Source organism: Rasamsonia byssochlamydoides, assembly GCF_041956645.1.
Source record: "Rasamsonia byssochlamydoides strain NRRL 3658 unplaced genomic scaffold VTN77scaffold_42, whole genome shotgun sequence".
NCBI lineage: Eukaryota > Fungi > Ascomycota > Eurotiomycetes > Eurotiales > Trichocomaceae > Rasamsonia > Rasamsonia byssochlamydoides.
In genome coordinates this window covers 25,492-51,398 of record NW_027192425.1, presented here as the reverse complement: position 1 = coordinate 51,398, position 25,907 = coordinate 25,492, and the positions used below count along the sequence as shown (strand labels likewise).

The window sequence follows — 25,907 nt, the reverse complement described above, 5'->3', positions numbered from 1 at the left end:
TGTGACACAGTGCAAAACGGAAGTCAAGGTTTTTATAATATAGTGATGATGATGATCTCACGATTAGTAAGTTGCTAATAAATGGCATTGTTGTCAGCAACACATGCTTATCAGCGAGATAAGCTACGATAACGGCGATAAAAATCTGGTAGAATGACGACAGCACATCATGGACTCTTGCAAGTCAAAAAGCAACATGCCCTCATGCACCAACCTGATCGATGAATTGATTCATCCTGCCACTCAATTCGCATGCCACAGAATGACTCATTACGGAGTAATTTCCCAGCCACACTGGTTGCTGATAGTTCAGGGTCAGATTGTAGCATGGCGGGATGGCGTAGGCGGGAACGGGCCGCCAGCAAAATATGTTGTCCGGGGGATCGTTGCCGCTGAACGCCTACTCGAAGCAACCTGACCATAGGCACGGTCTAATTACTGGCTTCAAACTTCCACATACGTGGCACGGTGGCAGGTAGATGTCTCCTCCGTATTCAGCGAATGATGACTCCAGAGCCTGAATTATGTAGCTTTGGTGAGATAGCCATAATGAGGCTGGGGAAGTCTATTATTGCTGGCTCGAACAATACAGCGGGACTAAGGTTTGGCGTGATTCTTCGAAGTTTGAGGTGAGCTTCTGTTCCAACAGATCTGATCAGTTCCTTGCTGGGGAGGGCCAAAGAGAGGAAATCACTCCACAAGTCTTCGGTTGCAATTAGTCAACTAGAGTCATTATTGTTGCCTGCGGGTTCGATGTGCACCTCAGTCTCTGGTCGAGTCTTGGATGTTGTGCTCCGTACACTCTTGTACTCCGTCAACGACTCATGGTATTATTCGAATGCTCTCATTTGCGCGCGCGAGAGAGAGGTTAATACTGTCCTGTATTGCCCACTCCACTCACGACGGTACCCCTCTCTCGAAGACGTTCGCATCTCTCGATAGGCTGCAATGGGCGGGATCCTGAGCAACCGGCGATGTGAAACACGTTTATTTGCGAATGACACAAGGCGATGGCGCGTCTGGTGACGCCGTTGGGTTGCAAGCTACGGCCGTCCGGAAGGCGCGGTGAAGTCTGAGTGGTTGGCCTCGCTGGATGGGTGTCGCAAAGAGGAAAATCAAAACAAACACGACGCCGCTCCTCGCAAGATGCTGCCTCAACTCCCAACCCACCCGTATTGCTGTAGTGAGTACATAAAAGAAAGTGCGGAGATATATCGCGTAGACAATATTTCCGGACGTTGAACTCCAGACAATTACGGAGTACCTGGATGTTTGCTTCAGTTCGAACACAGGCCAGAGAGTGGTCGTACAGGAAGAACGGTGATATCTAGTAGAACATTGAGTTTCTGAGCAATTGAACTAAGGTTGGAAGCGCTGAGCCTAACCCGGTACAGTAAGTGAACTGGGCGGTGCTGAATCCTGACGTTTGTTCGTCCTGGACCTGTGACAGGTGCGGTGTAGCGAAAATTTTAGAGGGGTGTCAATAATCAAGCAAAGCCGGACGTGTCAACTCGAACCCTCTCAACCTCTCCTCCAGCATCATCCCTCTCGAGATTCCACTGTTCTCCGTATGCATATGTACCACTGAGGTAGAGCTCCTATTCTCGCGCCAGACTATTATTTGACCTGATTCTAATCGATAGTGACAATCATTTTTAGGCTCGCTGGCTGCCCCATTGGTGTGTACGCGTATCCGAACCGGCAATCTGCATCTGCATATTTCCCCTGTTGCTTGTCCCCGCAGACTCGCTCGGCATTTTTTGCTGCTACGATCGTCGTTACCGGATTACAGTATCCTTCCCAGTGACGCTAGGACAAGCACTGGAGGTTACGGCCTCCGTGCCAACCATGTCGCTGTGAACATGAAGTCAATATCACTTCCCTTTTATGCTCAGATTCTGTGAGACGGCCAGGACTCGTAAATATTTGCAAGGCGAAGGCTCTGTGGAATTCAGAATTGGATAGTTCCATAACCATTCCAAAACATCCAAGGGACCCGCTCTGTGGAATCCCGTAAGGCGCAAACAGCTCGAAAGTTGCTACAATGAAGGAGGGACCTCCCCCGCCACCTCCGCCTCATGGCGCCAATCCACATACAACTCAGGGGAGCACAAGGTATCGGAGAGCGACAGATCTGCCCGATGGAAACTATGACATCTTCATCATTCCTCCCCACTCTGCTGGCTCCGGCTTCATCTACCTACCGTCCTTGCAATGTCATCGAAACAGTTTCATCGCTGGCTCATTATCCACACTGCTTGCGGTCGTGGTATGGATGACTATACTTCCCACTGTCAAGAGCTTGTTTGCGCCGGCTGTGGCTAGAGGCGGAGTGGGTATGATTGTTCTCGTCATCGTGGTGGGTGCTGCAGGATGGTTTTTTGGCGCTTTACAAGCTAAAGGAGGCGCGAGTTGGGGATGGCGAGGTGGTAGACGTCCTGGCGGATTTGGGTCCGGGTCTCAGTATAATGCAGGACAGAATTCCGGTGGCCCTTTTGCGCAGGGCGGATCGACCGCGGGCGCTCAGCATTCTGGTAATCAGCACAACGCTGGGAACCCCCCTCCTCAATCACCTCCACCACCTCCACCACCACATAATCACAATCAGGGAACAAACAAAGGTGAAAGCAAAGCTGAAAGCAAAGCTGAAAGCGAAGGGGACAAAGCACGTGAAGAGGCAAAGCGCAAGGAAGAGATTCGACGGAAGATGGAGGAGTACAAGAAGAAGAGAGAGGCGGAAGAGATGGAAAGGAAAAGACAACGTGAGAGAGAGGAAATGGAAAGGCAAAGACAACGTGAGAGGGAAGAGATGGAAAGGCAAAGACAACGCGAGAGAGAAGAGATGGAAAGGCAAAGACAACGGGAGAGGGAAGAACTGGAGAGAGAGTTCAGAGAACAGAAGGAGAAACTCGAGAAGGAAGCAGCAGCCGCCAGGGAGGCCGCCGAAAGAGAAAGAGAAGCAGCTGAAAGAGAAAGACAGGCAAGGGAGAAGGCTGAGAGGGAAGCGGCCGAAAGGGAGGCTGCTGAAAGAGCAAGAGAGGAAAAGGAGAGAGCCGAGAGAGAAGCTGCTGAAAGGGAGGCTGCCGCTAAAGAAGCAGCAAAGAAGGAAGCTGCCGCCAGATTTGCTGCGGCTAAAGAGGCTGCTGCGAAGAAGTTTGCTGCTGCGAAAGAGGCTGCCGAAAGGGAGAGAGAGGCGAAGGAGAAGGCCGAGAAAGAAGCTGCTGAAAAAGCGGCTGCCGCCAGAGAAGCAGCGAGGCAGGAAGCTCTGGCTAGATTTGCTGCGGCTAAAGAGGCTGCTGCCAAAGAGGCTGCTGCAAAAGAAGCTGCCGCCAGAGAAGCTGCTGCAAAATCTCCCAACCCTACCAGCTCGACTCCATCGGAAGCACCGCCCACACCGTCTCCCAAGAAACCTACACAGCCTGCCGCAAGCCCTGCCACCGAGGACAATACCTATTCATTTTGTCCATATGACAGACCACGTCGTCCATATAGTGGTACTGGTACATCAGTCTCTTCCATCTACTCTGAATCCTCATACGCATCTTCGCAATCAACTGCACGAACGACGCCCCCGCCATCCACTCGGGGCCCATACTTCACAAAGGACCCTGATAAAGTTATTATCAATGGCGTGTACGCCTTCAATAATGCCTTCACGAAGACACCAATTGCGCAACTTGTGTCGGGGCAGGGCTCTGTCACTGATGGTCTAGTCCTGCGTATCACGACTGAGGGATTGTTTATTGATGATGACGTGCGGGGAGTAGCACAACGTGAATGGGATGTGAAAGCGTGGACAATGAAACTAATTGAGGTATGCTGTTCCGTTCCCTCAAACCGAGTTGCTTTTGCTGGATGCATTTCTCGAGGATCTTCACGTCCCGGTTTGCTTCCTCATCTGCTTGCTTGGCCAGAATGGCAGTTGTATTGATGGAGACCGTTTCTCAATCCAGACGGCTGAACAGCGAGGCCTGTATGTTGTCCGGGCCAGCATCCGAGACCCAGAGGGCAAGAAATATGTCTTCGTGCTGCAAGAGAGCGAGGGGTGGAAGGTAGGTCACGGGATACAGCGCCTCCGACGCTCGTCTCAAGTGCGACAGTTGAATGTGGCCGGTATGCCTGCCAACGAGTGCAAGGCCCTTCTCAGCAATCTCGGTTACATTTGATCCTTATCGAATTTTTCGACCGACTAGACGAAACCCGAAGGTGTGCTGATCAACCAACAACGTTGTCATTTTCCTCTGCATGTTTACGAACCATTCACGACGTCCGAGATGTTCTTCAAAAGCACATGATAGGCGCAGCTTTTTTGGTTGTCACTTGTCACTTTGCATGGTCATATACACGATATGCTTCTGTGTGTCATGTTTTCATCCCCCATATCAATCATTAGCGATGAAGTTTACGTATGCTTGCATGTCTAACGGGCACCTTTTTGCATTGATATCCACAACACTGGCATGATTGTTCATGACCCAAGTCCCTAAACCCTGTTATCAGGGTTGATAGCAGATTTGATTCCCCTTTGCTTTATGATTGTACGATCTTTAATGGTTGATACCACCTCACGCTTGCATGTTGTCATGTTTGTTTTGTTCCTTTCTGTTGTTTCATACTGTTCCCTCGGACCAGGCTCACCTACTCTACATAGAGGTAGAGATGGAGGATTTCCAATTGCTTTTTTTTTGTAATTACAGCTTACTTCGGTCTATTTTACTTGAATAACAGAATTACCGCAATATTCGTCAATGAATATATATGGTCATTTTTCAAAAATGGACATTCATCAACTTTCCTGACTAGTAATAAGACAAAAAATGAGAAAGAAAATAAACATATTCTAAAAAAAGACCCTTTTGTTCATGAAATTGACATCACCATGTGCATCATCATCATTATCTCTCGTAACAGGTCATAACAGACAGACATCTCGAAAGTTCGAAACCATTTTCTTTTGACTTCGAAGAGCGTTGTGCATGTGCGTGCTATTGGCACTTCGCTTTCATTTTCACGTCACATCACCGACCAGGCTGCCATGGCTGCTGCCGGGGGACGATGATTCTCGTCGCGTTCGTCCAGCTGTGTGGAGAGACAATGCTCGCTGATGGAGCAATTGGGATGGATCTTGCAGATGCAGACGCAGATGCAGATGGCGTGACGGCTGGAGGCGGCGTCGTCGGAGTCGTCGGTGTCGTCAATGCAGGCTTCGACGAGGCATGCGAAGAAGAGGAGGAGGATGATGGGGACGCCAAGGCCGCCACGGAGGGAGAAGGCGTCGAAGTTGTTGAAGGCATGGAAGGCGTGACAGTCACCGTCACCACTGGCGCAGGCGCAGGGACAGTCGTAGTCGTAGACTCGAGGAGCGTTGAGATTTCAGTGCTGATTTCGGTTTCGATCTTGGTTTTGGTCTCGACCTCGACCTCAGTCGTAGTCGTTGTCACTTCGCTCGTCAAGGTGCTGCTTTGCGAGCTTCCATCTCCATTTACAGGTACGACTGAATAAGGTGCCTTTCTTCGGTGGTGGTGCTGCTGTTGTTGGAGGTGCCCAATTGTTGTTATTGTTGTTGCATTGCTCTGCGGGTGCGTCACTGGAAACGCACAGCTTGCGCTGAGCAATGAGAAGGTAAGGAGGACAGCAGCAGCAGCAGTGTTCAAATGCATGTTGGCAACAGGAGAACAAGTAGGTAGCAGTTGAGGAAATATTATTCTGACGGACTTGAATTTTTTTTCTCGCTTTTTTTTTCCCTAAAATTCCTCGCAATAGAAGATGATGTATACAGGGAAGAAAAATTATGTACTCCTATAAGACAGGAAATGATATACAGATAGAAATGTGGATGATGAGGAAGAGAAGTCAGGACAAGTCAGGATCAAGTCAACAGTCCACGACACGAGGAAGGAGAGAAATGGTCATGGAGAAAAAAAAGCCACCATGCAAGAGCACTCAAATCCATTGTTATAAAAAAAAAAGAAGGCTGGGTGGCGCTCGAAGACACCTGACAACTGCCCAGGTATACTCCCGTACGGTGGTACCTAATTAGTCCAATTGTTTATCCCGGTCGGCATCCCGGCCAGCTGCAGTTGTGGTGGAGTACGACCTCAGGAGGCTGGGAAACCGGCTACCAACACGCTCCGATTGGACGTGCGAAACCGTCAACACCCAGCAACAACAATGACACCTGGTGCAATGCAACGACGCACATCGCAGATCGACAATTGGGCAGGATTTGGATATGATACAAAGCCTGCTGCAATCTCAGAGACACGTTCTAGGCTCCTGCGGAGAGCACAATATGTCAGCTGGAGTAAATAATCGCGTGGCTTGTTCTGTCTCCTATCAGATCGCCAAATCCTCCACTCTAACCAGTCCACTTCCCATACCCGCGCTCGCCCACCCAGCGCACCGTTGGTTGGGATTCCACGACAACGCCGTGATGTGGTTCTCGTCGTCGAAAATCGTGATCGCCATCACGCCGTTGACGATCCGACGATCGCCCATCATGGTCCGCAGCAGACTGACACTCTCCGCACGGAACCCATCCAAGAACCGGCTCACATTGGGGCTCCCGGCCTGCGCGCCTCGAGTCCATTCATGAGTAAACCACGTTAGGTGCCAATGCCTCTCTTTCGTATGCAGAAGTCGGCGCAGCGGGTTGAGGGCGATGACAGACCCGCCAGTGCACCCGATCAGGCCAGAGGGATGCCAGACGCTGCTCGGCGCCAACGCCGTCACGGTGCTTGGCATTCTCCCCACAGTGGTAGTCGTGTAGAAGCGTCGAACAGCCAGCGACCGAATAAAATCGTTCTCATCATTAGACAAAAAAGCCTGGAGGAAAGGGGAATAGCAAATGTGCATCGAGCCCAATCGCATCCGACTTGTATCCACCACGTCCTTCTGCGGGTCTAGGATCGAGGTGAGTCGCGTCTGGCCGTCCATGGACGTAGTACCTAGTAAATGAGGATGCTGCGGATACGCAGAAGCAATGCCGGTGATATATGTCGAGTGCACTGGGAAATACAGGTAGGGGGACGGAGCATCCGGCACGGGCTCGGTTTGGCAAGACGATGCGAGGTTCCAAATCGCAACGAAGCCATTGGCGCAGCCAACAGCGATATCACTTGGGGAGAGCCAGGTGACGCACGAGGAAACAGTCGAAGGAGGCTTGCAGGAAAATGCCGGAGATTGTAGTCGATCTGTAGTAATCCACTTGGTCAGTAATTGTTATGCTTTGACCGTCTTATCTGATCCTTACAAAATTCCGGTGTGTCTGAAGCACTGCCCAGCTTGATATCAATGACTCTGACGGCACCATCTCCCCATACGCCGGCCAACAGGCCTAGGCTGTGGGAACCATCCTCATCGTCCTCATCCCGTCTGCTTCGAGCCATCGGACACCAGGCGATCCGTCTGATATCACCCCAATCCGTACAGATGACCATTCGTAGTTTTGGCTTGCACGACATGTCGAGAGTCCTCGTCAATCCCTCATCTTTGCTGGCCTCAAACGACCAGATCTGCAGAGCGGACGGGTACGGTTCAGACGGCGTGAATGCTGGAGTACCGCTGGGTTTCCCTTCAAACGGTTGCTCGCTCTTTTGCTGCTCAGTGATCGGGACTGCGATGGCCAAGTACTGAGTGACGCCATCCTGGTTGGGAGCCCAAGCCAGACACTGGACTTTGTTTCCCATGTTCAGGATCCACCCTTCTCGAGGCCTTTTCTGGTCTACCGGGTGTTCTTCGCTCGGTTCATCTTTTGCTTCAGCGGAAGGGAGAGCTTCCTCAGGATCCTCGTCACGCCGCTTCCTCCCTTTCTTCTTGCGGGGTTTGGTCTCACTCCATGCTTCGCCAAAATCCAGGCACTCATTTTGGTGCAAATGGAAGACTTTCTGATTATCAACTGGGCCGATAATGACCGTGTGTTCCGTTTTATGCGGCTGTGGTAGATATCTCTGGCGAGCTTCGTCTTCGTCGATCCTCTCTATTCGCTGTCGCTTCCTAAATCTGCCTCCAGAATTGTCGTCATAATACCAATCCCAGCCTGTTGTCGCTTCCATTTCCATATCTTCCCCTGCCACTCCAAATGTTTTCCCTGGCCCGTAGTCAGCCATGGACTCAATCTCGTCCAAAGATGTCCTGCTTGGGAGTGCCGCGTCAATGCCCCGGAACCACCGATCCCTCCCATAAATCGTTGCGAGGAGATCACGGTCGTCCGTTCCAAAGGTCAGTTTCAAATGCATAGACTTGCTGACATGCTCCATGGGGTTCCAGATCCCACGGTTGTGGGTTTCTTCCCGGTGAAAAGCGACCGTGCCATCTGGTCGTCTCTTCTTACTGTATCGTGTTTTCATAACAGAAGCCGTCTCCTCATTGAGAGATTCTTCATCGTCTTCAAACACTTCACTTTCGTCATCAATCCCTGCTGCATCCTCGTCATCGTCTGGAATTTCCTCCAGGTTCTCAAGTCCCGCTTCAGCGAAGTCTTCGTCTGATGAATCCTCTTGTCTTTTTCTGCCTTTTCCTTTCCTCTTACGCGGCCGATCTGAGATGTTGTCTTCAGAGGCCGAATCTGCACTGAGTCCGGCTGCTTCGAAGGGGTCGTTTGTGTACTTTGGTCTGGCGCCATCTAGGCGGCCTGATCTGCGGGCTGGAGCCATTGTAGATCACAAGAGAATGGTGAGTGTTAAAAATAGGCAACAAGCAGAGAACGAGTCGATGAAATTAGTACGTATATGAATGGGTAGTGCTTAGAGGTATCAAAATTTCGAGATCAGGTTATGTACCATTGGCAACAAGACAAGAAGCAACGTGGAAACCTCGTCTCAAAGGAAAAAGAAATAATAGCACCAGTGTCAAACATGTGTTCCTGCAATAGCGCAATCATCATTTTATGTTGTAGGCATTTCGACTTGTTGGAGGTCAGTGAAATACTGGATTGGATGCATTCACGTCACGGTAGAATATCTTGGCGTCATGTCAATACATAAATTACAGCAAATTGCGTAACAAATTAGTGAGATACGGCGTATCCCAACGTAATTTACTGAAAACCCAGGTATATGCGATCAAGAGGAGTGCAACTGTCTCAACAGATCGAATTTAATATTTGGGATATCAAAACCGGGTCATTATTATACAACAAACAACGTAACTCAGGAACAATTCAAGCTCACTCGATTTTGTAGAGCTTGACAGATGATATCGCATGGCAAACAGAATCAAGGTGGCAGGTTCAACAGTTAGAAAAGTATGTACTATGCATAAGGAAAGCCAGTCAGTCTCGTGGCACATATCCCATGCCCTTCCTCCACCATTCCCAGCATCCCCGCTCCTTCATCACCGATCCAAATTCTTTAACCGTGTCCACTTCCCTCAATCCTGGCTCCAGCGCGTCATCTCCCTCGTCCTCCCGCGGACCTGGCCTTGTGACTAGTTGATAGTCCTTATACCTCAATCGCTGAACTGTGCTCACCCACGCCCCTACGTCTTCCTCCCGTCGCCCCTCGACATACATCACTCCGGGGGAGCCGCCTGTGCGAAGTAGGACGAAGCAGTTGTGGGCATCTGCCGCTTTCTTCAGGACTGCGATCTTTTTGCGCGAGGTGATGTGGTGCGTGCGGATGAGGGCGTTGAAGAGCATTCTCTTGCACACTCTTGTGTGGTGATTGCGACTGGGTGGTTGCTGGAAGAAACTTTGGTACGGAGTAGAGCAGCTCTCATGCCACCCGACCGGGAGCTTATCGATTACTGTTTGCGGTTTAGCTCCCCCACCTGGTCGTTATCATTAATCAGTAATCTGCTTGCGTCAATAGCAGACTCGTATCTTGATCGTCTTCCGGCAATTGCTTTTAAATTTCCATCTAACTACCTCGCTATTCACGTCAAATTCAGCTCTCTACAAATCCACTCGTATATCAACATGAGTTCAGCTGGCGTTGGCGGAGGCCAACCAGGAATACTCCACCAATATGTGCGGGCTCTACCATCCCAATGATCTCACCATCGCGGCTGTTTGCTGATGGAATGGTTATCGATTTTGCATGTAGACAAACAAACTGGCCGCCTTTGAGTACACGTCTTCGACGAATACGAGAAAGAAGCCCCATAGTCTTCTGTTTATCGGAGGCTTGGGAGATGGCTTTTTCACCGTTCCATTTGTTGCGGACTTGGCCGCAGCGCTAGAGCCCACCGACTGGTCTCTCTTCTCCGTTCTTCTCTCCTCTTCCTACACGGCGTGGGGATTGGGTAGTCTGGGCAGAGACGTTGAAGAGATTGCGCAGTGTGTGCAATACGTACAGAAGTACAAGGAGTCGCAGCTGGGAGAACAATCCGGCCCCAAGAAGATCGTTATTATGGGTCACTCAACAGGAAGCCAGGATGTCCTGCACTATCTTTATTCCCCCAATCCACTGCCGTTCAATCCGGAGTTTGAAGATGGCCTGCGCCATATTACGCGACCGGCAGTGGATGGAGCGATTCTCCAAGCGCCTGTCTCGGATCGAGAAGCGGTCGCCGAGGGACAAATAAATGGGACTGAGAAATTAAGCGGTAACGAATTCGCGACGTCATTCTTACAACTTGTCGACATGGCAAGACGGGTGACGTATGCAGATGGTAACAAGATGGATGTGTTGCTTCCACTCAACATGACCGCGAAATTAGGATATCCGCCAGATGTGCCAATCAGCGCAAGGCGATTCCTGAGTCTCACGAGCCCAGACAGTCCAGAGAACCCGCGGGAGGACGACCTGTTCAGCTCAGACTTGCCCGACAAGCGGTTGCAGGAGACTTTCGGGATGATCGCAACGCGAGACCTGCTCAGGTCCAAACTCCTGGTGCTATATTCTGGCAATGACCAATACTGTCCGGAAAAGGTCGACAAGGAGGAGTTATTGCGGAGGTGGAAAGCGGCGACTAATAAGACGATCCGAGAAGTCTGGGATGATGAGCATAGTGGCGTCATTCCAGGGGCCACCCACAATCTCGAGGGTGAGGGCGAGGCAGAGGCTAGACGCGACCTCGTCTCCAGAGTGATGGGATATCTGAATGACGTTGAGAAGCTATCTTGAAAGCAATTCATCATGACAGGAAGTTAAAGCCTGTTGCTGCTTGGTGAAGCTTGTCCTGGAATCCGCTATCCTGAAGATGATGTTCCATCTGGGGTAGACTTCAAACGGTTTCCAAACAGGATCACGACCTAATATACATACATAGCAAAGGAAAAAGAAAAAAAAATTCCCGAATTGACAAACCTCACATCAACCTTTATAAAGAAATGTTTTGAAGGAGAGAAATTATAAGGGTATAGCAGCAAGCCTTCAGCAAAATGGAGATAATTAGGCAGCTGGCAAGTGACCAGCTCTCGGCCAGCCCTTTCGCTGCAGAGCAACAAAACCGCCCCAGCTCTATCATATACCACGGAATCTGTAAGAATTTCTTTCAGACCTTCAGCCAGAGAAGGAAAACGCCCTTGAGGTACTCAACGATCTCGTCACCGCCGAGCTTGCTCTCTCCGTAGAGACGATCCACAAACGTGATCGGGCATTCCTCGACCTTGTAACCGAGCGCCTTAGCGCGGACCATCATCTCCATCTGGAACGAATAGCCCTTGCTCTGAGTGCTGGTAATGACCTTCTCCAACACGTTCTTCTTGTACAAACGGAAGCTCCCCGTCAGATCGCTGACCCCGGGCATCAACATGACGTCTGCGATGAGATTGGCCGTTCGCGACGTGAACTTGCGGAACAGGTCCCAGCCATACACGCCGCCCCTCAAATTCCCACGTTTCGCATAGCGCGTTCCCGTCACGATGTCGGCGCCGGTCTCCTTCTGGATCTTGATCATTTCGGGGATGAACTTGGGGTGGTGACTGAAGTCGGCGTCCATGATGATGACAAAGTTCCCTTTCGCGAACTGCAGGCCGTGAACGTAGGCGGTTCCAAGACCCAGTTTCCCCGACCGCGGCTTCAGGACGATGTGCTCTGAGCTCCAGAGCTTCTGGAGCTGTTTCGCGACCTCTAGCGTGCCGTCAGGGGATCCATCGTCCACGATGATAATCTCCCAGTCGAGGTTACTAATGTTGCAAGTCGAGTGTTAGCAGCATTCTTTCCAGGAACAAGAAAATAAAGGTAAAAATGAGCCGGGGGATGGTCACTTTTCTCTAAAGGTCTTCTCAATCAACCAGCAGATAATTGGCAGGTTCCTCCGCTCATTGTACGTGGGCAGAATGACCGAGTACTTGTTCTCTGACGTGGCCATGTTGGCTCTCCAATTGTATGACAGCCCCAGCGCAATCGACGGGTCTAGAATTGAGGGGCTATTGAATCAGAATAATGGGTAGGTCAGAACTGAACTGGAGCGCGTTGCTGGTGAGTCTGGCGCATGGAGGCCAGGTCGCAAGATCGTTGTAGGAGGCGCCCTCACCGCCTTTGGCAGAATCAAGCTATCCTAGTCCGGGATTGTTATCTATCGCGGGACATCGACGGAGTACCGTACTACTGATAATAATCGGCATGCATGTCATGCCCTGATCTGCAGCCATTCCAAATCATATGGAATCGGACAGGTGAATCTTTAACGGACCAACCTGAATGCTTCGACTCGTATCTGAGACTGTGCATATACCATCATGGCCACCCCTCCAGGTCCCAGACATCGGCGCAATCTTTCTTCCAGATGTAAGCTCCCCTCCAGCGACCCACTGTTAATTGCGATCTATCAGCTCCCGAGGCGATTATTGTTTATTCTCTAAATTCGAAATTGTTAACGTGATTCCAGCTTCTCGACCTCGCTCATCAACAAAAGGGCCGTTAGATATGCCTGAGGAGTAAGTCCAAGTCTTGAATAATGGCATCTCCGATGCTGGGTCTCAACTTATAACGTGGCTGATGTGGCTAGTCTTCCTGTTGCTTCAGAGAATCCTTTGTCGCCGAAGACGTCACAAGCTCAATCTCCAGTCAACGCGAGCAATGCTTCCCTTGCACCCTCCTTCAGTCCATTGGACAACTTTGACTCTATCCGCGTCGAGTTGGATAGCATCCTGGCGACGCATGACCTGCCTCCGCTCACCAAAGACCTATCATACCTTCTTCGTCCGGACATGTACCATCCGCTCTCACAACTCGATATTCCGCCCGCCTTCCGTTCGTCTTTTTATCAGCCTCCTCCGGGAGAGCCTCTGTCTTCGTCCTTAAGCACCATTAATAGTTTGTTAGCCCAAGGCCATTTCCTCCTGGCAGCACATCTGTGTGGGACGCTGTTGACGTCTCCCGCTATTTCCCCGACGGATAACAAGACGATTTTTACGCTGTTCTACACCCGATTGGCATGTCTCGAGCTAACCGGGAACACCGTCTTCGCCGCACAGGAGTCGAAGGCCTTGGAAGATCTAAGCTCCGCTTTTTACTATGTGGATGCTGATTTGGAGACTGCTGGAGATGGACAAAACCGCAGCAATGGAAGACAACCGTATCACATTGTACCGTGGCCACTACGCGTTCTCGCTGTCAGGTTACAAAGCATCGGATTTGGAGATGCACGTCGAAGTGTGGCTGGGTTATATGAGCTTGGGCTCGAGGCGCGAAGAGAGTTGATGCGGCCTGATATTGACAGTACCCAAAAGCAGATCTGGAAGGAAAGATTGGCAGATCTGGGGATACGGAGTGTCAACGCGCTGATTGAAATGGGGGATTTGGACGCTGCGAGACGATCGTTGGACACCTTAAAGGGGAACAGTGCTGACAACGATAGTATGAGGATCAGGAAGATCCTATTATACTTGCGAATTGGGGATGTGGGAGCGGCGAAGGAGATCTTGCACGAATCCAGTCATCTAGAGGAAGGCGTCCTGAAGGCTTTGATAAATATGGCGGAGGGTCGCTATGATGACGCCGTCGTAGAGTGGAGGGCTTTATTGGAAAAGAATTCTAACAAGTCGAGCGAACCCATGATTGCGCAGAATCTGGCCGTGTGTTTACTATACACCGGTCAATTGAATGAGGTATTTCCAGGCTCCCTATCACTGTCTATTATTTTCCAGCTTGGTTTCAAAATGCTAATTCTTCGTCACGCAGTCTCGCGCCCTTCTTGAATCCCTCATCTCTGCGAACCACTCCTTCCAAAGCCTGACCTTCAACCTATCAACCATCTACGAGCTCTGTTCGGACAAGTCGCGAAACTTGAAGATGCGCCTTGCCGATGAGGTTGCGAAACAAACGCACTCGGGGGAAACCAACTTGGATCGGTCGAATGCAGACTTTAAGCTCTGAAGAAAAAAGAAACGAGCTCACTTGATGACGCCTTTGTTGACGGTTTTCCCACAAACCGGATCTAAGACAATGCAGCTCTCAGTCACCTGACCAACCCCCTCCCACCTTCACGCCGGCGACATATAATTTCTTTGTCTTTCTACCTGTCAATCAGAACCTGGGCTGCGGTGCAGTGGTTAGGACTGCACCCCACAAGTCCCAAGTGGGAGCAGCCCAGTTGAATCCCTCTGGTTCCAACACAAAGAGAACCCAGTTTCTGCCTAACAACGAATTTGTGGGGGTGTTCAGGGAGGGAGGACACCCCTTATCAGATGCGTTTTATTTATTGATTTATTTTATTTTTATTCTTTTTACTTTTGGGGTGGGGAAGGGGTGATGATGTTGTTGTCATTTCCCTTTTCTCGGAATGTTGATATCTTGATATCGAGCCTCGCGTACCGATATGATTGTATGAGTGATGAAAACATGAAACGTGAAACGAACAATTCCCAGGGTTTCTTTCCAATGGGGACTAAGGATGAAAACAATGCAAACCTGTATTCTCTTAAACCAGAAAAAAACATGCCAAAAGGAATGTGATGAAACTTTTTGGACGAACAGTCTCGAAAACCAACCCTCGCGCCCCTTTTAATAATGGCCCCAAAAACGCCCGATACCGACCGATCCAGATGACAACGCCTGTATATATATGCACCTCAACCAGACTCCAAACAATGATATTAGCCTCCAAGGTTTAATTTGGTTTCTTCAAGTCTTGCACTTGGGCTTCCGGATCTGAATGGAATCGCCTTCTTTGTGCCATCCAAGTTTTTCCTTCTCCACGAGCTTCTCCCATGTCCAATCGTCCTCTCCGGTGCAGTTCTCCACCAGCCAGTGGACGTTCACGCTCATGTAAGTCTTTCCGATGGCCTTGAGAGCCCGTCTCCTAACGTGGTCTGCAGCCCAGTTCATGATTGCGCGCATGTACCCGTCCACCGCTTTGCGAGTTCGCCAAAATAAGACCCAGTTATCGTGCATGAGCGCCGCGAGAGCTCGATCCACGAACACGGACTGGAAGCCATGTTTAGTTCTGGCATGGACCCACAGCGCATACGCAGCGGCCATGTCGCTCTGCCGGCAAGCATAGTCCAGGATCAGATAGGAGGTAAACTCCGTGAGCTCGGAGGCTGTGAGTGGATGGGCAGCGGAGTGCAAGTTATCGAGCAGATAACGCAGAGAGGGGAAGTATGACGGGGGATGTCGCGCCAGGATGGAGAGTCGAATTGAAAATATGTGCACCCGCTGTGCAAAGGGGATAGGAGTCGTGGAGGACGTGGCTAGAATTGCTTCGCGGAGTTTGCGAAGCGAGAGAAGAAGTGTAGACAGTTCTGCTGCCGCCGATCGCACCGGCCGCTGTTCCTCATCAACCTGCCCCTTTTGTGGAGATGGCGTCTGGATCACTGACTTCGCGCCTTGAGATTCTGTCGAAGAACGATGAGGAGGAGGCGGGGTAGAAGCAGGCGCAGGCCTGATAGGGGGAGCTGCGGGCGGATTCCTGGTGGCATCGGCCGAAGCGCTTGTAGGAAGCGACGCCCATGCCGCATCGAGGTCGTGCGAATGCTGAGCACAAAACCGCATATACCGTTCGACGATCTTGTTGTAATAGTCCTCTTGCGCCTTGTAGTCCAGCAACCTGTAGCAGAGTCAGTTGCTGCAGAGGGCCCCAGACAGACAAAGAAAGGTCCGTGGCGGGATAACACTACGTCTTGTCGCCCTTGGAGGGGAAGCCCACGCTTTCCAGAGGGTCGGAAACCGGCCGCAATCGGCCCGGACCGCTCTCGGCCTTCTTGAATGGCCTTGGACGAGTTGGATTTTCCATTCGGTGTTATTGCAGTGTCATGGTAGATGTATCTTCTGCAACGTTATCGTACATGTAACCTCCGCGCGGAGAGAAACGTCTCGCGTGTTTGTCCTGTTTGCAACGGCACTCCGCCCGATGCACGTGCGTGACAGGTGACAGTGGAGCAGTGTTTGCCTTGTTTGCTCCGGCGATTTCAAAACGACCGACTAAAACGGTAAGTTTGACTGTACTCTGAAGTCCCAACATTTTTTTCGGTTTTCTTGGGTTTCCTCTGTTGTATATTTTCCTTCATTTGAATTTTTTTCGTCCCATTATGTAGATAACAAATTTCTTCTTTTTGTTCTCTTTTTTCTGTTTGTACCATACTATTCATCATCCATTGAGCCGTACTTCTGTACAGTACTACTACCCGAGGTACCTCAACCATGGTCGCCGCTCGCCAACGCCGGCCCGGGCAGGGCTCGCGGAATGAACCGTGCAAGGACGATGACAAAGTCACCCCTGCAATGGTTTTCGAGCAACCTGAGAAGGCCATCAGAAAACTCCTCCATTGGGACGAACTGCCATCATGGCGGCGAGATAACCAGCATATTCACACAGGCTACCGACCCGTATCCGCTTCCTTCCGCGTCTCCTTCCAGTCTTTGACCTATCTCCATAACGAGACGGTCAATATCTACACCCATCTCTTACCATCACTAGCTATCCTCCCCGCCGGGCTCCGCCTTTATCAGGTTCTTGCTCCCCGCTATGAGACCGCCTCGAGGTCTGATATTGTTGCCTTTTCGTGCTTCTTCGCTGGAGCTGCCTTTTGTCTGGGCATGTCGGCAACTTACCATACCATCTCTAACCACTCCCCGCTAGTCGCCCGGGTGGGCAATGCACTCGATTATGTCGGAATTGTTGGGCTCATCACAGGCAGCTTCGTACCTAGTCTCTATTATGGCTTTTTCTGTGCGCCCTCTTTGCAGCGCCTTTACTGGACCATGATCTGTACGCTTGGGATCGGTTGTACCTGCGTCTGTTTGATCCCGCCATTCAGGACTCCAGAATGGCGGCCATTTCGAGCCGCGCTGTTTGTCTCCATGGGTCTGTCGGCGGTGTTTCCTATCGCGCATGGGCTGTCGTTGTACGGGGTCGAGCAGATGACGCGCCAGATCGGTCTTGACTGGCTGCTGCTCCAAGGCTTCCTTTACATCCTAGGGGCTGCCATCTACGCAGCTCGCGTGCCGGAACGACTGTGGCCGGGCAAATTCGACCTGCTTGGGAGCTCCCATCAGATCTTCCACGTACTAGTCGTCTGCGCCGCGGTGGCACATCTAACTGGTCTGTTGAGGGCGTTTGACTATCGGCATAGCGGCCTTGCGGAATTATGTTCACCCACCTGACGTTTGATTGGTGAACGGAACTAGAATCTGCGTGCATACACCCGTCATATACATTCGGGAATTGCTATGAATTAGACATTGTTTAATTTGTCAACCGTTACAATTCGGCGTACTTATAGACGATAAATGACCAGTGTACAGTACAATTGCTGCATATTCATGAATTTCCCGCTTAGTTTTTCCCCATGTGGTCTGTTGTCGGGATTTGTGTTATGTGTAATAGGAGTATTCCATGAACAAACGAATCATGGGGACTCCAGGTCTGCCTATTCCATCTGGCAAAGTCTAGTGGATGAGAGGAGAACAAAGACAGGCTGGGATCGACCTCGGGGTTTCCCTCCTCGCTTATACAGTTCGATCAATGACATTCGATGACAAATATCGATTAAGGTGTGTGGTCCCTGTCAATCGCCATTGCTGCGGTTTTCTGAATGTTCGTGACAGGATACCCGCGTGCCTTGTGTTACCTTGCAATGAATAGCACCCGCATAGTACCAAGCGATTCTCAACTACCCAAAGAGCTTCACTCTGGCAATTTCCTATTTCGACTGTCTTGATGTCCTGACCGCTTGACAGGCATAAAATCATCGGCAACCAGGATAGAGTCTCTCACCAACGACCCAGGCAGATACGATCGCCTTACCTTTTGGTTGAAACACAAAGGTGTCACAATGGCTGGCCTGAAATACAGCGACAATTGGGTAAATCAGATTGCAGTCAAAGCCGAACGGGATTTATATACACAAGCGCCGAGGATCGACGATTTATATTTGCTCGTTAGTTACTTACCGTACAGTGTTTTGCTTTTTCGTCTGGCTATCTTTTCTTTTTTATTTGGCGGTGATCATTCTGCAGGGACAGTACATTCTTCCAGATTCAATCTTATCCCATATTCAATCCTATTCCCAGCTTACATCTTATCCCTATCAACATCAGCTAGACGCTGCGTTGGAGCAAACATGACTGGCGCGCCAATCTTACCGACAAATGCCCATGACAAACCACGACTTCGGTCAGCTTGCGACTCCTGCCGACAATCGAAAGTAAAATGCTCGGGAGGCTCGACCTGTTTACGCTGCAACAAACAGGGCGTTCCCTGTAAATACAGCCTGGCAAGCCGAGCCGGAAAGCCGAAAGGCAGCAGGAATAAGGCGACGCTGAAGAAGTTAGAAGAGCTCCAGGAAAAGATTCAACAAAAGATGCATTCGAATAGGAATACGACAATAGAAGCGACCTCGCAGTTTTGGCACTCCTTCAAACCTTCGGCTTCGACCTCCAGCTATGTGAACTACGGAGAGGAGGACAACTACTATCAGGTAACCCATCATTTTGCATTATCAAGAAGCAAGAGTGCTGAAAGTTTTCCAGACAAGCTATGACGGACTCGTTCCAAGTTCTGACGTTGAATGGGGTTCCCAAGGTTCTCTGGATTTCCAAGCTCAGCCTATCCAAACGCCCATTATCTCCAGCAGAGGTTCTCCATACAGCTCGCCTCTTCCTACCGGACCGGACGAGTTTTTCTTGTCGGACGCCACAAGGACTGATCCGGAACCCCTCATCAGATTGACAGAGCTCCCTCATCCGTCTCCGTCGCTGTCTCTTTATGCGTGTTCACCCACCCAGGATATGGCCAGCTCCTTGAACTCTCTGACAGAATCATCGACCTCGCGAGAGTCATGCGATTGTTTCGAAAGTCAAGCAGCGAGTCTGAACCAGCTATACAATCTCGACCGGGACATGGCCATGTGGCGATTCGACCTGTCCATCCAAGCCGTGAACGCGTCACTGGCCGCCTGTCAGAAGTTTCTCCATTGCCAGCTCTGCCGGAAGGAATGCGCCAATCTGCTGGTCTCGATCTCGACGCTGGATCTGCTCTTCCGCGTGTTTCGACAGTTATTATCGCGCGATGTCTCCCAGGACGACCCCTTTTTGGACGATAGTTGCAGCATCCGCTGCGGGCAGTATAGTGTCCCTCGCGAGGAAGGAGCACTAGTGCGCAGCTTTCTCATCCACAGAATGCTGAATCGATCGAAGGAGATGCTTGCTGCCATGAGGGAAGTTGTCGAGACTTATTATGCCAACCCGGACGGGCAACAGCAGCAGCAGCAGATTGAGTCTTGGGAAGGAGAACGTGCTAGCAATTATGATTTTCTTCTGGAAGACGAGACGGCGGGTGATCTGACGACGACGACACTATTTCTCTGGACACAGTACAACTACGGCATTCACGAGTCCTCCTCCACCACAACCACGTCTTCTTTATCTTCTTCTTTCGAACCTATCATCAACAACCGGCTGAGCGCGTCGGACGTCAATTTTCTGCGACAAGTCATTGCGCGGTGTGAGACGATTCTGGAGGGTTTGCGAACATTTACATTCCGCTATGCGACGCCAGGAAGTTGAACGAGTTTGTATGTAATGAATGACATGAACGTGACATGGATGTGGACATGGACATGGGCAGGGGGGTGTTATTAGTGCATGCACTTTTTGTACGGAGTAAGGTAGGGTATTAGGTAGAATGGCGTCAATGAATGAATCAATCAAAAACACACCAATCGCAGGCGACACGATAAACTAAGGTATACCTAGGAAGATATACATGAAGTGAGTTTTGTTGAAAATATTAAATTTATTAGTGCTTACGAGGCTTGCTGCCTTGCAGTTCCCTGGGCTAACTTTATTTTTTTGAGGGGGGGAGGGGGAAAGAATATTCTTTTTGAGCAAACATGTCCCTTGCAATGAAATAAAATAAACCCAGAAAACCATATCTTGTGCAGGTACATATACCTACCTACCTACACAACTATGCCGATCTGCCCGTCCCCAGACAGTGTACTTACTCCGTATGTAGACCGCCTTTTCCTTCCTTCCCTTGCTTTCTCCCATCCGATCTGATCGGGAAAATGCCCTCTATCGTCCCAGTGGCTCTCTCGCTTAGTTACGTACATATAGTAGTAGTTAATTACGTATGTATATACGTACATCATAAGTTCAATGTCACACAAAAGAGGTCATCTGTATGAAATCTCTGACAAATACCGTTGTGGTACGAAAAGAAAACGAAAAAGGATCTAATTATGCTTGCTTGCTTGTCCGCTTGCTCGCTTTCGAAGGTTGGGTTTAGTTTTAGGTTTTTGTATCACATTGAATTCAACTTCATTGAAGCTTCGAACTTAACCCCGGAACCCCGGCATGGATCTGTATGGATGGATGGATGATCTGTTGGGCTGGGGAAAGGTAAGAAAAAAATAGTCAAGGATTGGCGAAGCTAACCAACAACCAACGAGGAACAAAGAAAAGGAAAAAAGAAAAAGCAAAGAGGGGGAGGGGGGTATGATTTTCCTTCTCAACCAATAGAACTGATTCCGGTTGTTTTCCGTGCTGTGCTGCTCGAAACAAAGCAAGCAAGCAGCTGACTTGGCTTGCTTGATCTGATTCTGTCTGAGTAAGTCTTTGTGTTCAACTTGCCGCGTAATCCCGTCTGCCGTCAAGTAACAGATGTCAGACGTGTGTACATACAGCACAGTATTTACTGGGTCTGCGGAGTCTTGTCTGCGGCCTGTAGGTGACAGTGACACCAGCCTTGATTAAGTACCGAGACTAAGGATCACGGAATTGATTTGATTTTCATACAGTATTTGAGATCTTAGTAGCAGGCAGAGGTAATTAGGCACAGCACAGTCCATGTCTGTACATACAGTATGTTCCTTCTTCGGAGTTTTGACTACTAGTAGAAGTAGTTCCAGGAGTCAAGTCGGCGCTTCTCATACCACCGTTCCCGCGCATCCTTGTGCGGCTCGCTCCCCATGTACAAGTAGTACCACGTCGGCTCGCCATGACTGATGCCGTACCGGCGACAGGTCTTGTCCCAGTCCTTCGTCTGATGGTGAGTCCAATAGTTGTCCGCGGATCGGCACGGGTCTGTTTTGTACATGCACCGCAAACAGAGCCCGTCGAAGTACTGATCTGTCTCGCAAATTGTGCGCTTGACGACCTCGGCGCAGTCGATGCGGCAACCCGTACAGCTCCCTTGTTGGCCTGCGTACGTCACCCGCGAAAGCCGGTTGAGGAGGTTGGCCGCGCTGGTCTGCGTGAAGGTCCGCTCGAGAGGCCACGCGTCGGCGCGGAGCATGGCCTTTTGGTACTCAAAGAGCGTTTTCTCTTTGCAGGGGCATGTGCCGCTTTGAAGGGGTCGTTCGATTGGCGTCCAGAGTTGATCGTGGAGAACGGCTTTTAGTCGTCCTCGGGCGCTGTTTAGCTGTTCTTTCACGTCATTGTCAGTCAGAACTAAACTCTTTTTTTTTCTTCCCTTCTTTCTTTCTTGGTTGGATGACTTACGTATGACTCGAGGCGGGAGATGAATATGCTTCAGCTCAGTCGGATTCTTCTCGACGATGTGCGTGGTGCGATTGTAGACGAGCCACCTCGTCACCCGGAGGAAGCCCTTGATATGTTCAAACCCCAGCATGGGAAGAGGAGCTCCTGCGCGGGTTGACCTTTGTCACGAGCCAGGTCCTGATCGCGCTCGTTCCTGTCGTACCACTGATCGAACCAAGCCGTCAGCAAGTCGAACTTGAAGCTGTACTTGTCCCCCGCGGCGATGACGCTCCAGAGCAGGGAGCGCGGGACATCGTAGCATTCACTCATCAGCGTGTCATGGATGCGCCGGAACCAGATCTCCAGCGCTTTCGCTTTGATGTGTGTGTCCTCTTTGAGGTCGATCAGCGAACGTTTCGAGTCTGCCCATGGCTCGAAGAACATGGTCTCGAAGATTGTGGAGTGTGAGCGGAGAATCTCCTTCCTGACGAGGAAGTCTGTTGTTCTCTTTACGGGGCGTTCCTGGCCGGTTGAGGTGGAGACATTCCGGTATTACCAGACGCGTATGGTGAGGTTAGGGTCTTTGGTGATTTCAACTTCGGTGTGAGGGTGGTCAAAGGTTTGGATGTTTGTCGGGAGTGCCATTGTAGAGGCTCGGTGGGATGAAGTTCAGAAGGTAAAAAGCAGGGATGAGATGCGTGAGATTCGTGTCGGAGATAACTGATTGATGTCAGGTACTTCTCTGGTGAAGTTGAGAGCAGGTGCAGCAAGCAGGTGAAGTCAAGAAGTAGGTAAAGTCGAGAAGCAGGTGAAGTCGACTTGCAGGTGTGGAGGTGAAGTTGGAGGTCAATGTCAAGGTGAAGGTGAATGTGAACTAGGAGGTTCAAGGAGAGAGTAGTATGCGTTCGCAAAGTTTCAGACCCTTTCCACAGCAACTTGTTCTGGATTTGAGTATGGAGCTAGACAAAGACGAAGATGATGAAGTTGACAACATTGATAACGATTGAAAGGGCAGTGCGTTGGGAAGTCAGGAAGTAGGCGAGGTCTGGAGGCAGCCCTGGCCCTGAGCCCTAAGCCCTGTCAAGACGCTGACCAGCCAGTCCAGTCGGATGTTCTGCATTCTAGGTAGAAAGTGGATGGAGACGAGAATGAAAGTGAGAATGTGAGGATAGAAATGAGAAAGAGCTCTTCGATCAACTGGAGTCATTCGACGTATGTGTATCCGATGTCTCTCGACGGATCAATCTATCCACAGTAACTCAGCAGTTGTCAAACAAACTGAGCGTCTGATTTCTATCTAAACTACAAGCCTTACGGGTCTCGCTTCACTCGACTGGTTTTGGACTTTGAAGAGAAAAAATGCCTGTTCTATGGAGTATATGCCTGGGACTCTCTTGGCCCCCAGGCCTAGGTACTATATATACCTACTACATAAGTAGTTTTTTTATTATCTACTTTTTAGGCAGGCTCCCTGTCTATATTCCTTACTACATATTATTCTTTGTATATCCCTTAGTAATATATTGCAAGATGCGAGATAGGGCATTTCTCAGTTAGCTAGCAGGAAGCAACATAGTAAAAAGGTAGCTTAGATGGATAACAATGCTAATGTCGATTCGCGCAGAATTATCCTAATGTGCATACTAAACACCTAGCTAGATTAACTGAAATGCACCTGATCCAGTCTCAATTCATTCTCACAATTCATTCTCATAGATCTGATCCTGTCTGCCAAAATTGGATCTCAACGACCAAGTTCTCAGCCACAGCGGCACCATGCGCGCAAACCTTGGACAGCTTGCCTGAGAATGGCTGGTTCCAGGATATTTTGGGTCCCTGGAAGGCGATGAGATGAGACGACTGCACAATACTATCAGAAGTGGAGATCCTTCATGAGGGAGGTGACTCGGGATCTAGTGGGCTATTTCTCGCCCGAGGGGGTCAACATCTCATGGGTCTTTGATCGATTTGTATCTAGATAATCCAGAGACATCATGTCAGTTTCCTTGTGTACTGTAGGATAAAGCGTGAGATGTTTTCAAGCGCCATGCCTCTCCTACTGTCGTGTCTTTCAAGGACATGTTTCGAAACAAACGTCAGTCACTAGCATTCAACACAGCATGCTAGTAAAGAGATCAACCATAAAAGATTTAGAAGGATAGGGATGGATTGTGGAAGGAAGGAAAAAAGATCCTGAGATCCACGCGCCAAGTGAGCCCGTTTGCCAGCCCTAACCCTGTGCCCTAAGCCCTGAATTTAGCTGAGCAGCTGTCTCTCGAATACAAACTTAATTAATTAATTGTTTATTGATAAACCATCTCATGTGAGAGCTTCTACTTTCCCTGACCATATAAAAAAAGAACAAATCGATATCTCAACAGTTCTACCAGTAGCCGCATTGATCGTTGGTCTAGTACTCCGTACGGAGAATATTGGGTCTAAATTGGTCTGCCGGCATGCCTCGGCATCTACCATCATCCATGGATATCCGCAAACTTCCCCGAATTCCCCGCAAAGCTTAAGTACTCTGTACAACCTTAGCCGATAGTCTCATTCCGTCTAGAATATAGCATGCAACCAAGGATTTCACATCATCTCTCTCTTTTCTTCGACAGTAGCAAGAAGCTATCTCTCATTTTTAGATAGATTATTTAAATATGGCTCCCCAAGATCGTCTGGCGCAGGTCAACGCCCATCTCAACTACCCGCAGGGCCTGTTTGCGGGTCAGACGGCTATCATCACCGGTGCTGGCCAGGGCATTGGCGCTGAAGCTGCGCGTTTATTTGCCAATGAGGGAGCGAAGGTGGTGGTGGCGGATGTTGATGAAAGTGAGTGATATAGCTCTATATTCATCTGAGAGAATTGTGATTTCCGGGTTTCAGCTTGACGATTTCTTGTGATCCTTGCCTGGCGCCACATGATGCGCTGTTTACTGCAATAGTTGTATACTGATATACTCGACAGAGAAAGCCAACGACGTCGTCAAGGCCATCAACGACGCTGGTCCAGGTCGCGCCATTGCCGTGGTGGGCGATGTCACCGATGCCAACTACATCGAGGAGCTGGTCAAAAAGGCCGCAGAGTTTGGCAACGGCAAGATCCATATCATTGTGAACAATGCGGGTTTTACGTGGGATGGAGTCATCCACAAGGTATGTATTTTGCTTCCGCTTTTTATTTTTTCAATGTGATCTGGAGATCGTGTCCGCTAACCGACTGCCTGTCTAGATGACTGATAAGCAATGGGAGACCATGCTGGCGGTTCACAACACCGCGCCCTTCAGGCTCGTCAGAGCTGCGGCTCCCTACTTCCGAGTCAAGGACAAGGAGCCCCGAGTGATCATCAACATCAGCAGCACCAGTGGAATTCACGGCAATGCGTACGTCGTATACCCACTTTCTTTCCATCTATCTCCTCAGTTGAAGAAGGGTCCATTATTCTGACTTTCTGTGTACAGCGGCCAAGTCAACTACTCCGTCGCCAAAGCCGGCGTCGTCGGCCTCACCAAAACCATCGCCAAAGAATGGGGTCCAGCCTTCGGCGTGCGCGCCAACACCATCGCCTTCGGATACATCACCACTCGCCTGACCGCCGCCAAGGAAGACGGCGCCTTCTTCACAACTCCCGACGGGACGAAAGTCCCCCTGGGGATTCCCCGGAAGGGCAAAACGGACAACAGCTACCAGAACGCTGCGGAGCCCTACGCGGATATCCCGCTAAGACGACCGGGCAGTGCTGAGGAAGCAGCTCGAGCGATTGTCGGCGTGGCGAGTCCTTATTTCTCGTATGTGAATGGGGAGACGATTCGCGTAACTGGGGGGAGGAATATGTAAATAGCCCCAATCTGACTGCCTTTTCTCTTTCTGTTCATTTGTTGTAGATACCGGCATCTGTGTATTTGATATCTTTGATAGCTACGAATTGGAATATTTCAAGGACAAAAAAAAAAGAAATCTGTCGACGAAGAAAATAGAACGATTGAATTTTGACTAGAACTAGAACTAGAACTCCTAGAATTACATGAAAAAAAAAAGGTAATAATTAGAAAAATATCAAGAAGATGAGAAAGACATGCTGGTTTTTATACCCAGAA

At 49.9% G+C, this 25,907-nt stretch overlaps 10 protein-coding genes across 10 annotated transcripts; 6 read left to right on the top strand and 4 right to left on the bottom strand.

The window, feature by feature from the left end:
• Nucleotides 1–2,044: 2,044 nt before the first annotated feature.
• On the top strand, nucleotides 2,045–4,166 carry VTN77DRAFT_5782 (uncharacterized protein; the record flags this gene model as incomplete). The annotated part of the gene is made up of 2 exons (XM_069421987.1): nucleotides 2,045–3,814; nucleotides 3,954–4,166. The coding sequence occupies 2 exons, from the start codon at nucleotides 2,045–2,047 to the stop codon at nucleotides 4,164–4,166; spliced, it is 1,983 nt and encodes a 660-aa protein (XP_069276660.1).
• Nucleotides 4,167–5,018: 852 nt separating this feature from the next.
• On the bottom strand, nucleotides 5,019–5,660 carry VTN77DRAFT_5781 (uncharacterized protein; the record flags this gene model as incomplete). The annotated part of the gene is made up of 1 exon (XM_069421986.1): nucleotides 5,019–5,660. One exon carries the CDS (start codon nucleotides 5,658–5,660, stop codon nucleotides 5,019–5,021), a length of 642 nt encoding a protein of 213 aa, XP_069276659.1.
• A 676-nt stretch (nucleotides 5,661–6,336) lies between these two features.
• On the bottom strand, nucleotides 6,337–8,654 carry VTN77DRAFT_5780 (uncharacterized protein; the record flags this gene model as incomplete). Its single annotated transcript, XM_069421985.1, has 2 exons — nucleotides 6,337–7,193; nucleotides 7,253–8,654. The coding sequence occupies 2 exons, from the start codon at nucleotides 8,652–8,654 to the stop codon at nucleotides 6,337–6,339; spliced, it is 2,259 nt and encodes a 752-aa protein (XP_069276658.1).
• Nucleotides 8,655–9,916: 1,262 nt separating this feature from the next.
• Nucleotides 9,917–11,066, top strand: VTN77DRAFT_5779 (uncharacterized protein; the record flags this gene model as incomplete). The annotated part of the gene is made up of 2 exons (XM_069421983.1): nucleotides 9,917–9,967; nucleotides 10,044–11,066. 2 exons carry the CDS (start codon nucleotides 9,917–9,919, stop codon nucleotides 11,064–11,066), a joined length of 1,074 nt encoding a protein of 357 aa, XP_069276657.1.
• Nucleotides 11,067–11,436: 370 nt separating this feature from the next.
• Nucleotides 11,437–12,255, bottom strand: VTN77DRAFT_5778 (uncharacterized protein; the record flags this gene model as incomplete). The annotated part of the gene is made up of 2 exons (XM_069421982.1): nucleotides 11,437–12,070; nucleotides 12,152–12,255. The coding sequence occupies 2 exons, from the start codon at nucleotides 12,253–12,255 to the stop codon at nucleotides 11,437–11,439; spliced, it is 738 nt and encodes a 245-aa protein (XP_069276656.1).
• Nucleotides 12,256–12,625: 370 nt separating this feature from the next.
• VTN77DRAFT_5777 (uncharacterized protein) lies at nucleotides 12,626–14,264 on the top strand (the record flags this gene model as incomplete). Its single annotated transcript, XM_069421981.1, has 4 exons — nucleotides 12,626–12,674; nucleotides 12,775–12,823; nucleotides 12,895–13,996; nucleotides 14,070–14,264. The coding sequence occupies 4 exons, from the start codon at nucleotides 12,626–12,628 to the stop codon at nucleotides 14,262–14,264; spliced, it is 1,395 nt and encodes a 464-aa protein (XP_069276655.1).
• Nucleotides 14,265–15,011: 747 nt separating this feature from the next.
• VTN77DRAFT_5776 (uncharacterized protein) lies at nucleotides 15,012–16,122 on the bottom strand (the record flags this gene model as incomplete). The annotated part of the gene is made up of 2 exons (XM_069421980.1): nucleotides 15,012–15,936; nucleotides 16,007–16,122. 2 exons carry the CDS (start codon nucleotides 16,120–16,122, stop codon nucleotides 15,012–15,014), a joined length of 1,041 nt encoding a protein of 346 aa, XP_069276654.1.
• A 407-nt stretch (nucleotides 16,123–16,529) lies between these two features.
• VTN77DRAFT_5775 (uncharacterized protein) lies at nucleotides 16,530–17,492 on the top strand (the record flags this gene model as incomplete). Its single annotated transcript, XM_069421979.1, has 1 exon — nucleotides 16,530–17,492. The coding sequence occupies one exon, from the start codon at nucleotides 16,530–16,532 to the stop codon at nucleotides 17,490–17,492; it is 963 nt and encodes a 320-aa protein (XP_069276653.1).
• Nucleotides 17,493–18,163: 671 nt separating this feature from the next.
• Nucleotides 18,164–19,895, top strand: VTN77DRAFT_5774 (uncharacterized protein; the record flags this gene model as incomplete). Its single annotated transcript, XM_069421978.1, has 2 exons — nucleotides 18,164–18,808; nucleotides 18,861–19,895. The coding sequence occupies 2 exons, from the start codon at nucleotides 18,164–18,166 to the stop codon at nucleotides 19,893–19,895; spliced, it is 1,680 nt and encodes a 559-aa protein (XP_069276652.1).
• A 4,574-nt stretch (nucleotides 19,896–24,469) lies between these two features.
• VTN77DRAFT_5773 (uncharacterized protein) lies at nucleotides 24,470–25,647 on the top strand (the record flags this gene model as incomplete). Its single annotated transcript, XM_069421977.1, has 4 exons — nucleotides 24,470–24,641; nucleotides 24,778–24,965; nucleotides 25,042–25,193; nucleotides 25,272–25,647. The coding sequence occupies 4 exons, from the start codon at nucleotides 24,470–24,472 to the stop codon at nucleotides 25,645–25,647; spliced, it is 888 nt and encodes a 295-aa protein (XP_069276651.1).
• Nucleotides 25,648–25,907: the final 260 nt, after the last annotated feature.